Source organism: Apus apus, chromosome 1 (assembly GCF_020740795.1).
Source record: "Apus apus isolate bApuApu2 chromosome 1, bApuApu2.pri.cur, whole genome shotgun sequence".
NCBI classification, from domain to species: domain Eukaryota; kingdom Metazoa; phylum Chordata; class Aves; order Apodiformes; family Apodidae; genus Apus; species Apus apus.
Window position 1 is genome coordinate 125,933,825 of NC_067282.1, and position 14,135 is coordinate 125,947,959.

General features: G+C 42.4%; 1 protein-coding gene across 1 annotated transcript in view; it reads left to right on the forward strand.

Annotated features, from left to right (window-relative positions):
* LOC127383600 (ovostatin-like) overlaps nt 1–14,135 on the forward strand; it is a 73,902-nt gene that overhangs the window by 54,130 nt on the left and 5,637 nt on the right. The window contains 7 exon segments of the mRNA XM_051616819.1: nt 2,437–2,443; nt 10,913–10,964; nt 11,434–11,517; nt 11,914–12,090; nt 12,370–12,454; nt 13,496–13,652; nt 13,990–14,064. Coding sequence (XP_051472779.1) covers nt 2,437–2,443; nt 10,913–10,964; nt 11,434–11,517; nt 11,914–12,090; nt 12,370–12,454; nt 13,496–13,652; nt 13,990–14,064 — 637 coding nt within the window.

Sequence of the window (14,135 nt, forward strand, 5' to 3'; positions counted from 1 at the left end):
CCAGGCTCTGCATCACTGGTACCTGAGTGCTTCTCTGAATCATTACAACTTTGAAAGGGGTCTCCTTCAAAGGAGGCTAGTAGGGATAACTGTGAATGGGCTCAAATAAGGAAGCAGTGCTTTGAAGTGACTCCTGGTACCATAATACTAGAAATCCTTCCTCAGCTGGGCATGTTCTCTCTCTGTCTCATGTAGATAGGTCTTTAACTAAGCACCAGTAACTTTGATAACCCAAAAACAAACTATACCCATCTAGAGAGTCCTGCAGAAGAGTTTTTGTGTAGCCTCACACATCATTTTCAATCAGGCAGATGTTCCCAGGGTAGACCTGTGGCCTTAGCTTTCCATCTGATCATACCAAGATTTAGCCCTAGGATGAGTATAACATGATAAAGCCTCAACATCTGGGTTGAACCTGTCTATTTGGTGCTTATACATAAACTTTTGATATTCTAATATATACCAGACATAAGTACATCTATTCTTGACATATTAAAAATAGCTTTTTTCAAAACTGTGTTTACATATTGCTTTGCTCTTCTTTCTCTCTGGTTAGTAGGAATTGGGCTTAAAAGTCTTCACTAGCAGCAAGATCCAGAAGCCTGAACTCTGCCAGCATTACCCAGGACACATAATGGAAAGAAGTTACAGTAGGTGTAGTAAGAATATGTGCTTTATTTTACTTCCCACACAACTACCTAATATTTGCCACCCCACTTCTCTCCTTCCCTCTACTTCTTTGAATATAAATTGTACCAGGCAGTTTAGATTCTCTTGTCAGATAATACTGACCTACTTCAGCATCACTCCCTTCTGGCCACAGTCCTGAAATATGAAACTCCTACACCTACGCCTGCTTATCCCCAGCTAGGCAGATGTGCCTGACTAGAACGATGTGTGCTGGGTGACTCCTATGCCAGGCCCTGCAGCCTGTAGGCACTAGGACAGTCTGCCCCCATTGTACACACTGTGCCAGAGTAAAGAAGAGGCTTTTTTCCATCAGATCTTAGTCCAGCTATGGACACCTTAAAAAGGAGACTTTACTTCTATGTGGTCACATTCTGGCAATAACTAGAGGAAGATCTATGGCAAAAGTGGGCCAACAGAAACAAGAAGGTGATAGAACTCTGTGGGTATATATTTTACCACTGGGGGCTGAGAAATTTGGTTCCATTCCTAGCTATCCCACTCACATGATTGTAGGAGGCTGGGTAGGTCACGTCACTTCTCTGAAGCTTCAGTGACTGACAGAATTATGATTTTTTTATTTTATTTTATTTTTTTTCCTGAATATTTCTGAGATTAGAAAGGCTATATAAAACACTCTCACCTATGTTATTTCCAGTCACTGACTTTGCTGGTGGAGTATCCTATTAAAAAATGAGAGCTTGTGATCTAGTGATAGTTTCTAGCCTTCTATTCATAACAGATCAGATCTTTGGTTTCAAAATGCAGGATTTGTTTTCAGAGCATGCACTGAGACAACTGGCTGCTTTGAGAAGGTGTAAAGTCTTTCAAGCCTGATGGAAACCCTTTCATAAGGCACATGGTATGCAACACTGTGAGAAAGCATCTCCCTATTCTGAAACTGTTTATTTGCCAGAGATGCAAAGACTCATACTGATCTCAAAACAATCTTAGATGGAGGAGGGGAGGGCTAAGTGACTTTCTGTTTCTGGTAATTTATAAGCATGATCAGTTCTTCAACCAACTGTAACATCTGGAAGCAGGAAGTTCCACAACTGACTCTGTATTGCAATGGAAATGTGCCCCCAATACCATTACCATACATGGTTCTTTTGGCACTGCTGAGTCTTCTGGCAGTGGAAGAAGAATGCTCAATTCCATCCAATCTCTGTAAAAGGAGCAACAATATTAGGAAAAATTAAATACTGAGATGACAATAGAGAAATACATTAATTTCTAGTGGGCAAGGTCTCAAAGCTATTCTTTCACTTTAAAAAATTTAGCTAAGAATAACCACTACCTGGAAGGGAGGCATCCTCCTGATTTAGAATTATTTGGCACAACTTTTCCTTTCTTCCTGTTCTTGAAAAAATATTTGCTAGTCACTGCCTTGAATCTGCTTGATGGTTTCAGGGATGATACAATGGAACATACAGTTGCTGGCAATCCTGTGGACACCATCCGAAAGTACTTCCCTGAGACATGGATCTGGGACATAATTTCAGTGAAGTAAGTGTTTATGGGAATGTAAAGCATGATCACTGGGGCAAAACCTCGGAATGTATTTAAACCTCAATGGAAGTATCAGTATTTCAGTGAAAGGATTATTTCTAATAATTTTTCAAGGAATCTTTCAAGGTCACTAAGTATAGGATTCTTTAGGAGGACATGCAAAAGCCCATGTCCATATCTCAACTGGCCAGGAACTTTGCTGTCAGCTGGTGTTGCTCAATAGGCTCAGTAAAACAGAATAGAAGTGAAATTTTGTTCTCCATCCCTCTTCAGCTCTGAGGGAAGTGCTACTCCAGATGTGACTATCCCTGATGCCATTACCAAGTGGAAAACCGATGCATTCTGCACTTCGGCAGACAAGGGCTTTGGTCTGTCCCCAACAGTGTCTCTCAGAGCTTTCCAGTCCTTTTTTTTGTAGAGCTCACCATGCCCTACTCTGTAGTGTGTGGTGAGTCCTTTATGCTGAAAGCATGAGGAACTGAAAACCCATCATTTTCAACTACCTGACTGCCTGCATCAGGGTAAGAGACATTCACAACTCTGCTATGTCTGACAGCTTGTGGAAGGCTACTATGGGCTACTCATGGTTTCCCGAGCCAGATGACTGATGTATGATTCCAATTTCATATAGGTCTGGTATGCAGGAATTCTTGGTGTATTTAATGAAGGGGGAATACATTTTTCCAACAAAGTTTTGAAAGCTATTTTTGATTGAGAACCAAAAGCTCTGCTACTGAGGCCCCCAACCTTGCCATCACGTATTTATGTCACTGTCCCAGTAGCAATAGGAAATTTGGATTATTCACTGACCGCAGTGTCATTGCATAACCACATGGAAGCTCCAGGTTCACCAGGGCGGATACTTGTGTTCAGCCTTTAGATTTATCTCATATAAACATCTCACAAAATATCATGCCAGATTTGCTGGAATAATTGAGACTTCCTGTGATTTTTTGCTGATGCTGAGCAGAGCCATATAGCTTCACTATCCTTGTCTTAATTTTTTCATGAACAAAAATTACAAGAGAGAATTTGGGACATGATTCAAACAGAATCTCTATCACATTTGCTCATTTTTTTAAAAACTGCAGATTTTTATTCTAAAAGGAATTAAGCTGAAACAAGGAGAGGTTTTGATGCAGCCATTCCAAAATGCTCTCATTTATTTCCGTCTTTCTTGTGTTTGCTATTTTCAAGTTTCTTATTCCATTTTCCCTTGTTCCCTTACTAGCTTTCTCACTGCTAGTGTTTTCCCTTTTCACCTAACTAATGATGAGGGGGATCTTTAATTCACAGCTAACTTTGTCGTCATTGCTACACCTTTATTCACACAACTGGTCTGTACTCTCCATTTTCCCTGAATGGCTTTCCTTTCCAAAGATATGCATCCTGTACTCAACACTTGCATTCCAAATCATAAAATTGTTCATATCCTCATTTTTTCCCACTTTATCACCCAGTTCTTGCTCTGCAATATCTGTAAGGTTCTCAGTCCCATAGTATAACCAGCTCCACTACCCATTTCCATGTATTACACTGTCTCCGGTAACCCCCACTCCTCTGCAATTCCAACCTTCATGACCCCTTTCTGTACAACTGGCAGGTCAGAGTGTCTCTCACTGAATCTACTCATTTTCTGGCTGTAGAGAAGCAGGAAGAATCCTACTGCATCTGCATGAATGAAAGGAAAACTGTGGCTTGAGGAGTAACACCAAGATCTCTAGGCAAGAGGCAGGACAAAAAGAAAATAATGGGATCAGACATCTGTGGATGACATCAGATCATTGATGTGAGGAGCTAAGTGACTCCAAACCTATTTGGAAGGATCTTGTCTATGCCAAAAGTGAGAAGCCCAACCATGAGGTTGAGAGACTAAACCAAGTTGCACTATTCCAATGTTATGGGCCATTGTTTTCTTAACATTTGAATAGAAATAACAAAATCCATTAATAAAAGGAAAGCACTCAGACATTCCTACTGTGGAGCTAAAAATGTCTTAGCTTAATGTGGTGGGGTCTGAAATATTTTAATTACAGCTTGTTTTCTCTGAAGCCTCACAGAACACTGTTTCACTTACAAGACCACTCCACTACTCTTGGTGATGGAGTAACACTTACTTGGGTGGCCACCATGAAGGAGGTGGCCTGTCTCAAGTGCAGCTCTCCCCTTGGAAAAAAAGCTTCTCTATAATGCACCAGCAAGCACAAATACAAACCCACATTTCCTTGGCACTGCCCAGCAGGGCTGGCCTGACCCCTATTTCCTCCAGGGCAGGTGGAGTTCTCAGTTAGCACTGAGGCCCTGCAGAACCAGCAGCCTTGTGGGAACACCATCCTGGAAACCCCTGAGAAAAGGCAGAAGGACACAGTCATCAGACAGCTGCTGGTGGAGGTATGTGGGCTGCTGAATTTGGTGGCACAGAAAAGTAATAATAACTTCATGCTTCACATGCTGTGTGAGAAAGGTTTTCTGTTTTAGCCATGATAGCAGCAATAATGGCTTGTGTGACTCTTCTTCTGCACTCTTTTGTAAAAGAAGCATTGATAAGTCTCCCACAGGCCAATTGAGCCCATAACTCATAATGTTGCCATTTCATAGTAAATGCAGGATATTACATTACATAGTGAGACAAAAATATTAAGGCAGACAATAATGACAGGTTTGTCCCAGACACATCATTACTGAGATAAATGAGAACTCCTTGGTTTCACCTGCAATAAATCACAGGGATAGGTTGTAAATGGAAGGCTTCCCAAAAACCTCATGTGTCTCCCTCAACACTCGGCCAGTTCTCTGGGATATGAAACAGTCACCACAACCTACATGTATTTCCAAACAAAATGATCATCGTTTTGAATTGTTTTTATTGTGCTTTTAAGGATGTTCAGAACAGTATGAACTAACTTTTTATTTTTGCATTCTTTTTTACATTTTTAAGCAGTGTCTTACAATGATAAAAATCACAGTTTTCCGATGATAAATAGCCAGTCAAAAAATTAATTCATCATATAACACTCCCCATGATATTAATAGCAAACAAAGAGTACTAGCTTGTTGTATAGTGAAATCTATATTGCATCACATCATAATATTGTTAGTCTTATGCATGACAGCAAGGAATAATCGTATTTAACAAAATTAAGTCAAGATTAATATATAACATTGTGACTCCTTCTTACATTGCAGACATGCCAATTTGCAGAGCTAGGGTTCATGTAATATGTAATTTCAGAATTATGTTTCACTAACCTAATGATGAAACAATAGGCTTTCTTTTATACTTGTGCAAAGTACTTTACAAATAAATTTTATGACATAGGTAATTTCATGTATCAGAGAATTAAGAACTGTTTGACATTTCAGCAGAAAACTTCACAATTTCATACATGCCTTCAGGAAAAAGAGTGTTTACTTTGTTCTTTGAAGATACTGGGAGAACTGTAAAGCCTTTTCTCCCAGGTGGCAGGGGAGTGAAAAGAACTGAACGAGCATTAAAATTACTTGTCACAGTGTCTGAGAGACTACTGGTCTTATCCTGTTCCTGTAATGAGGTAATTAATCTACAGCAAGCCCTGACTGGATAGAATCACAGATTAGCATCCAAGGCTTAACAATTAATTTGCAGGGGTGGATACAGTGTATTGTCCCAAACACAAGGACGTCAGCATCCCCTGCAGTAGGCACTGTTTCCCAGGGAGAGAGAAGGATCCCTGAGCCCCTGGAACATCTGTCCCTTGGGAAACCAAGCCTTGCTGAGAACTAGTTGAGAAACTGGATGCTTTTTCACCCAGGAATTTCTCATATGGAAAGGAAAATCTTTCAAACAGTTACAGTTTGTATGTTTTAATTTCCTGTTGAAATGTTCAAAATCAATTGAAACAATGGATTTTTCATTTAATTGCATTTCAGAATGACATACTGAAAAAAACAAGAACATGCCTTTTCAAACAGAAGCATGTATCTCTGTCATAGTTTATTGTAAAAGCTTTTCTTTTTTTCCTCCACCCCACTACCCCCTTTTAATGTTTCTCTGAAGAATGAAAGGCAATGTATTTTAATTGTGTAGAAAGTAATGCCATTGTTTCCATGCTGGGAAAAAAATTCAGCTGGCAAAATTTGGGAACCAATAATGAAGCAATGAGAACTCTAAATACTGATTGTGATAATCTCACTGAAGTAAATTCTGAAAAAATATGTTTTCTAATAAATATTTGATTTGTGAGTTTTATGCAGAATGGTTTTGACCAGCTCAACAGAAAACAGGGCTTATTTTGCTGAATTCAATAATTAGGCTAAAAGTTTTTGAAACAGAGGGGTGCAATCACCAGTTGACTCTGGGATGTATTTAAATTTTGCATGTTGTGGCTGCATTGGAGTACTCTAGTTGCTACCTGTCAAAGCTCTTGTATACATATCCCAGGCCCTCAGTTGTCATTGCAGTGTGAAGAGTTCTGCAAGACTGGGCCAAGGTGGGTGGCACCTTGGAAGACAGAGCCCCGTGACTATATTAGAACCATTGGTAACATCATGTTGCATGCTATCTGTATCATAACCTGTGAAGCTGTGGGGCCGCTCTCAGTAATAAGAAGGAAAAGAACATGTAATAAATTCCATGTATGTAATTATTTTATATATTTTATTTTATTTAAAAATTTTCTGGGCAAACTCAAGTGGAAAAAGAGAATCTATAGATCATGGAAGGACGGGCTGGCCACTTGGGAGGAATACAAGACTGTTGTCAGACGATGCAGGGAGGCAATAAGGAAAGCTAAGACCTCCTTGGAACTAAACCTTACTAGGGAGGTCAAAGACAATAGAAAGGCCTTCTTCAAATACATTGCAGATAGAACTAACACTAGAGGCAATATAGGCCCACTGCTGAATGAGGTGGGTGCCCTGGTGACAGAGGATATGAAGAAGGCAGAGGTACTGAATGCCTTCTTTGTCTCTGCCTTTACTGCTGCAGACTCTCCCCAGGAGCCCTAGATCCCTAAAGCTCCAGAAGAAGTCAGGATGAAGGAGGAGTTTGCTTTGGTAGATGAGGATTGGGTTAGAGATCAGTTGAGCAATCTGGACATCCATAAATCAATGGATCTGGATGGAACACACCCGCAGGTGCTGAGGGAACTGGTGGAGGTCATTGCTAGGACACTCTCCATCATCATTGCTAAGTCGTGGCCAACAGGAGAGGTGCCTGAGGACTGGAGGATAGCAAATGTCACTCCAGTCTACAAGAAGGGCAAGAAGGAGGACCCGGGCAACTATAGACTGGTCAGCCTCACCTCCATCCCTGGAAAAGTGATGGAACAACTTCTTCTTGGCACTATCTCTAGGCATACCAAGGATGAGGGGGTCATTAAGAGCAGTCAACATGGTTTTACCAAGGGAAAGGCATGTTTGACCAACCTTATAGCCTTCTATGAGGAAGTAACTAGGTGTATAGATGATGGTAGAACAGTAGATGTGGTTTATCTCGATTTCAGTAAAGCATTTGACTCAGTAAAGCTGTTTCCCACAGCATCCTCGTAAATAAACTGAGAAAGTGTGGTCTTGATGGTCAGGTAGTGAGGTGGATTGTGAACTGGTTCAAAGAAAGAAGTCAGAGAGTTCTGGTCAATGGGACAGAACCTAGTTGGAGGTCTGTGACTAGTGGAGTCCCTCAGGGGTCAGTACTGGGATCAGTACTATTCAGTATTTTCATCAACGACCTGGATGAGGGAGCAGAGTGTGCCCTCAGCAAGTTTGCTGATGACACTAAACTGGGAGGAGTGGCTGACACACCAGAAGGCTGTGCCGCCATTCAACGAGACCTAGACAGGCTGGAGAGCTGGGTAGGGAGAAACTTGATGAAATTCAACAACGGCAAGTGCAGAGTTTTTCATCTGGGGAGGAAAAACCCGATGTACCAGTACAGGCTGGGGGCTGACCTGCTGGAGAGCAGTGTAGGAGAAAGGGACCTGGGGGTCCTGGTGGACAGGAGGATGACCATGAGCCAGCTATGTGCCCTTGTGGCCAAGAAGGCCAATGGCATCCTGGGGTGCATTAGAAAGGGTGTGGTTAGTAGGTCAAGAGAGGTTCTCCTCCCCCTCTATTCTGCCTTGGTGAAGCCACATCTGGAGTATTGTGTCCAGTTCTGGGCCCCTCAGTTCAGGAAGGACAGGGAACTGCTTGAAAGAGTCCAGCACAGAGCCACAGAGATGATTAAGGGAGTGGAACATCTCCCTGATGAGGAAAGGCTGAGCGAGCTGGGTCACTTTAGCTTGGAAAAGACTGAGGGGTGACCTCATCCATGTTTACAAATATGTTAAGGATGAGTGTCTGGAGGACAGAGCCAGCTTTGTTCAGTGATGTCTAGTGATAGGACAAGGCGCAATGGGTGCAAACGGGAACATAGGAGGTTCCATGTAAACATCAGAAAAAACTTCTTCACTGTGACAGTGGCAGAGCCCTGGGACAGGCTGCCCAGAGAGGTTATGGAGTCTCCTTCACTGGAGACATTCAAAACCTGCCTGGACAAGTTCCTGTATGATGTGCTCTAGGTGACCCTGCTCTGGCAGGGGGGTTGGACTAGATGGTCTAGGTCCCTTCCAACCCCTAAGATTGTGTGATTCTATGATTCTATTTAAAATTAGCCAGTATGCTGTAGTCGTCAGTTATCCCCAGTTTAGCACAGGGAGGAAAAAACTTTGTAAGCAATTTCTAAAGACTTTTCAGTATTATTAAGTTATTACCACAGGAGAATTTATAAGTATTTTGGAATCCCTTTTAGTTTCCCTCATGATATTTCTTCCCTTTCTTTGATGTTGTTGTTACTCATGGTTTTCTTTTTTTCTCTCATTTTTCCCCAAGCTGGAAGGGACTAAGGTGGAAACTGCCTACAACTCTGTGCTCTGTGCATCTGGTAAGACACTTCAAAGACATCAAATATTTTCTTTGCTGAGATGGAGACCAAAGACAAAGGCAGAAGTCAAGGTATGTGAATGCTCCACGCTGAGAAGGCAGGTAGGGATCTGATTAAATTTAACTAACTAGTTGTATGTCCACCTGGTAGTGAAACTAACACTTCCTAAAAGAGGAGAGCTGAGAATGTAGTAGTCCCTGAAACTACAGAGGCAGAAGCATATCTCTGAGAACTGAGGCTGTCCAGGTCACTGTAGGGAGAGAAAATCTGGGGTTTGATATGGTTATCTCTAATATCTTTCATACAATGGGTGTAAAATCACAAACTTAACTCTGTACTAAATGAGGTCTGCCCACCAAAGAAGAAGCCAGAAAAATTGGCTGGAAAGTGTATTTGTCAGTCAAGATCAGCTCATGGTGTCATACAGAACTCTGTGATGGTCCATGCGTGAGGGTTTTGCAGGCCCAACATAAAATTTGCAGCATGGGAAGTTTCCACAACTAAATTACAGATGAATGGATCTCCTGCTGGAAAGAAACCCCTGTGAGGGGGATGTTGTTTCACCCTCTTATCAGATATCTGATATATTCTGGATTTATTTATTATTTTTATTCCAGAAAAGCCAATGTCCTGAAGAAAGGCAGGTGTAGCTTCTCCTCAAGAGAAAAGGCGGAAGGACACAGTCATCAGACAGCTGCTGGTGGAGGTATGTGGGGCTGTGGGAAGGGGAGGACTGAGCTTTCCCACAGGCTAGAGAGAAATTCCACAGGATGATAGATAATCTCATTTAGGCTTCCTTTCCTATAAAAGGTTGGACCAGATGATCTTTTGAAGTGCCTTCCAAGCTGGGTTGGTCTATGATTCTATGAGATCACTACACAGTATAGCAATATGATGGTCTTACATCTTTATACTTTGGAAGGGCTGCATAAAGACTACAGCTTAATAACATGGAGCAATAGCAGTGTCTTTCAGTACTCTGAAGTTCCCCTATCCCCTACTGTAGCAGGACTGCCGCTCCAGTCCAGCCTTCCCTTTATCTCCTATGTATCACTTCCAATTTCAGTGCATCCTCTTTACAGCTTCTCTCCTCCTTTTGAGACAGCTGTCGTAGGTTTGCCAGTAAGCATATGCTGCCTCTACACTAGCTGAGTGGCCAAGCAAATGGCCTCTTAAACTGTTACACAGTTTTGGTTTGCTACCATAATCTGGCTCCAGGGTAAAGGTGGAGGATTCATAAGCACCTATGGTAATTTGATGCCTGTAGAGAAGTCCCCTCAAAACTCCAGATATTATAAAAGTCCATGACAATTTGCTAAAATATTACAGTTTATCCATTTCCTGTGGCATGAAGAGTCACCGAGGCTATGTGATATAGAAGGAAATATTATGTGGCAGTATTGCATATCCTTTACAGGAAAATGCTAGTGTATTATACTGGATGTGGTAATCTGGCAGGTAGATCCTATGTTCTTAGCTTTTCTTTGTGTCAAAAAATAAAAACTAATGCTTGCCTACTGTGTCGTATTGTGTCAGTGTCACCAAATATAACAGTGCACAACAGCTTCCCTGCAGTGCCTCCCTTTCTTTTCCTTCCACTGCCAACACAACACCAATGATTGAGGATTATGTTTCTTGTACTTGTTTAAATTATTATTTCAGAGCTCTATATTTTAGGGGTTGTTTGTGACTGCCTCTCCTCCAGTTCACTTACTTTTCATGTATCACTCCATCCTTGTTAAGGATTCCTCTGTCTCTTTTTAGTTCCTTTCTCACTACTCACCTCTTTTGTTTTCCTTTATCTCACCCAAGCCTGAAGGAATTGAGAAGGAAACAGCTCAGAACTCTGTGCTCTGTGTAAAAGGTAAAGCCCTCTCTCCTCACCCTCTCCATTTGGTGGGTGGGATGTGACTAGAGAAGGAATAGCAGATAGTGCTGCCTCTATCATATTCCAGATAGGCTGTTATTTTTAAGTAATCTAAACATGCCCCAGCAGTTTAGAGCCTGAGACCTAGTATGGAAGAAAGCCCTAGAGCATGGGCCAGGGTATGAGCTAGGACAGATTTAGTATGACTGTTTGCATCCCTGTTCTCTTGTTTTCTGTTTTCTGGCGTGTCCAGGAAAAAGCTGTAGATAAATGATCTGCAATGCCTAACAGTGGCTAGCGGTGGTTTCATGCAGAGATGCCCTTATAGCCAAGAAGAAATTGAGTAGCTGAAGTCAAGGCATTTCTAATCCCAAGTCTTCTTGTTGTTTCACCAAAGCCCCCTCCCCTTCCATTAGCCATTTCTTGGGACTGCACTGAAGTTGTTTGGGTCTTGGTTCTCTCTCAGGAGTGCCTGTGAAAGAGAAGTTTTCCTTGTTGCTCCCCTCAAATGTGGTACAAGACTCAGGAAGAGCGTATTTCTCAGTGCTGGGTGAGTGAGCAGCCTGAGGGAGGAACCGTACACTGTTTCTGCCCCTTTGTGTTGGGCTTTGATCTCACAGATTTTTCTCCTGGTTCCCAGCACACTTTACTCCTGTCTTGCATCCCTTCTGTTTCAAGCACTTTCCTTTCTGGTTGTGCTCTTCCTTTTCTTATTTCTGCATGCGCTTTTGTTCACGATTCTCTGCCAGCCTACTAAACTTTCTCTCATTTCCCACTTTTCCTTTTCTTTGTTGTTCAGTGTATCATTCCAGGATCTTTATCAATCCAGATTTTATTTTGTTCTTTTCTATGATCTCCTGCTTCTCTTGGTCAGTAGCTCCCTCTGATTCTGACAGCCAGCCTGTTTTGTATTGTTAATATCCCTCTGGTATCTCCTGCTCCCCAGGTGACGTCATGGGAACTGCCATGCAGAACCTGCACCAGCTTCTCCAGATGCCGTTTGGCTGTGGGGAGCAGAATATGGTCCTATTTGCACCCAACATCTATGTCCTGGACTATCTGAACAAGACAGAGCAGCTGAGTGAGGAGATAAAATCCAAGGCCATTGGGTACCTAGTGAGCGGTGAGCTGTGATAAGGCTTTAGTTTCTGTTTTGGCTTTCAGGTGACTTGATACAGTGACTGTTGTTAATGTGCCCTGTCCTGAAGAAAGGCAGGTGTAGCTTCTCCTCGTGCAGTACAAGCAGAGCATGGAGGTGGGGACGTACCAGTCCTTATTGGCTAGGATAGGACTGACCTACTCCTCTCTCCTTTGCCTTTGCTGAGACAGCTGTTTTTCTGTTCCCCCATCCTTCAGCAGACTTTCTCTAGCATCTGAATCTTGCTTTAACTCTGCATTTCAGGTTATCAGAGGCAGCTGACCTACAAGCACCCAGATGGCTCTTACAGTACCTTTGGACCACGTTATGGCCAACTGGGGAACACCTGGTGAGATTTCAATGTCACCTATATATTTGTCTTTCTCAGCTGCACATTTATAATAAATGCTGCATGACAGTAAATAGGAAATGTTGTCCTACTTGAAATAGACTTCATCAGCCAGCTATGGAGCTGAAGGGCATTCTCCCACCGGTAGCTCTGAGGACCATGACAGACAAGAAGGAGATGGGGATAAATTAGGGGAGAAGGGAGCAGGGATTTCACATCCTGACTGAGGAAGGCTGAAGAGTAGCAGTGACAGCTCTTCTAGACTAGTATCTGCTGAGAAGGCTGCTGAGAAGTGTGTTTCCATGTAAGTGGAAAGGATGAAGATCCAAGAGCAGTGCTGCATGTTTGTTCTTCAAGAGTGTGTGTTACTAAGCAAAGAGCAGTTTGTTGCCAGTGTGACTTACTGCAGAGCTTTGAGTTGCGGCAGCAAATCTTTGTCACTCATTTTCAACTTTAGGCAAGGGTAAGAATGGATTATTTAGTCACTTTTGGTTTGCTTTTAGTTTCTGAACCAGTACTTGGGGCTCTTGACAGCGTGTTGGCTCCTCATCAAATGCCCGCTTCTTTTTCATAACTGTTTGTAACAACTCTAGCAATAACTCTTTTGACATGGGAAACCCAAGAGGCATGGATTTCTAGTGCAGGAGTCCTGCCAGCAGACCATGAAATAGCAGGCATTTAATTATTCTTTCATGTCAGTTTGATTATTACTGTTATGGAGATGTTGAGCTAATTGGCATGCAGTTCCCTGCTTTTTCCAAGGATAGTTTTTTAGATACAGATCAATGATCACTGTCCTTCAAACTGTAGCCTCAACACAAAGGGATCACAGAGTTTTATGAGCCAAAAGAGGGACAAGAAATCAAGGAGGAAAGCAGGTTTTTGACAGATTTTTTGAGGTAAAGATATAATATACATGTGGTGTACAGTTCCCTGGTCCTTCTTGCCTTTCTCCAGACAGATTATGTGCACGTGGGTCCTGTCAACTGTAATGGACAACAGGCTTACTCAGGCCTTTTCACTGTTCTTTCTCTCCTTCAGGCTCACAGCATTTGTCCTCAAGTCCTTTGCCCAGGCCCGGCCTCACATCTTCATTGATGAGAAGCACATCCAGGATGCTTTGGTCTGGCTGTCCTACAAGCAGAAGGAAAATGGCTGTTTCCGCTTTTCTGGGACACTCCTGAACAATGCCATGAAGGTAGCATGTCTGCTTCTTTGTTTTTTTGTGAGGCTAGGGCTTAACCGTAAGTCATATGGGTACAGATGAGCTTTTTGAGTGTACAAGCAGATGTCAATGGCAAGAATGAGGGAGCCAAAGACCCTTCGGTATGGTAGCCACAATATGACGTCCATGATTATGATCCGCTGTGATGACTGAAAGCTAACCTGCACTTTACAAGTGATATTGATACCTCCACATCAGCTGCAAGGGGGAGGAGGCAAGCTAAGAATAGAGCATTCCCGCTGGAATAGGAGAAAAGACTGAAGATAAGAACCTAGGTGGGGTTGCCATCTACCTTTGTGTTTCCCTGCAGGGTGGAGTGGACAATGAAGTCTCGCTGACGGCCTACATTGCTATTGCATTGCTGGAGATTCCTCTACCTGTAACCGTATGTGGCTGCACCCTAATTTGAATCAGTTATGTCCAGTACTCCTCCCAAAATTAGTTCCAGATTGGAAA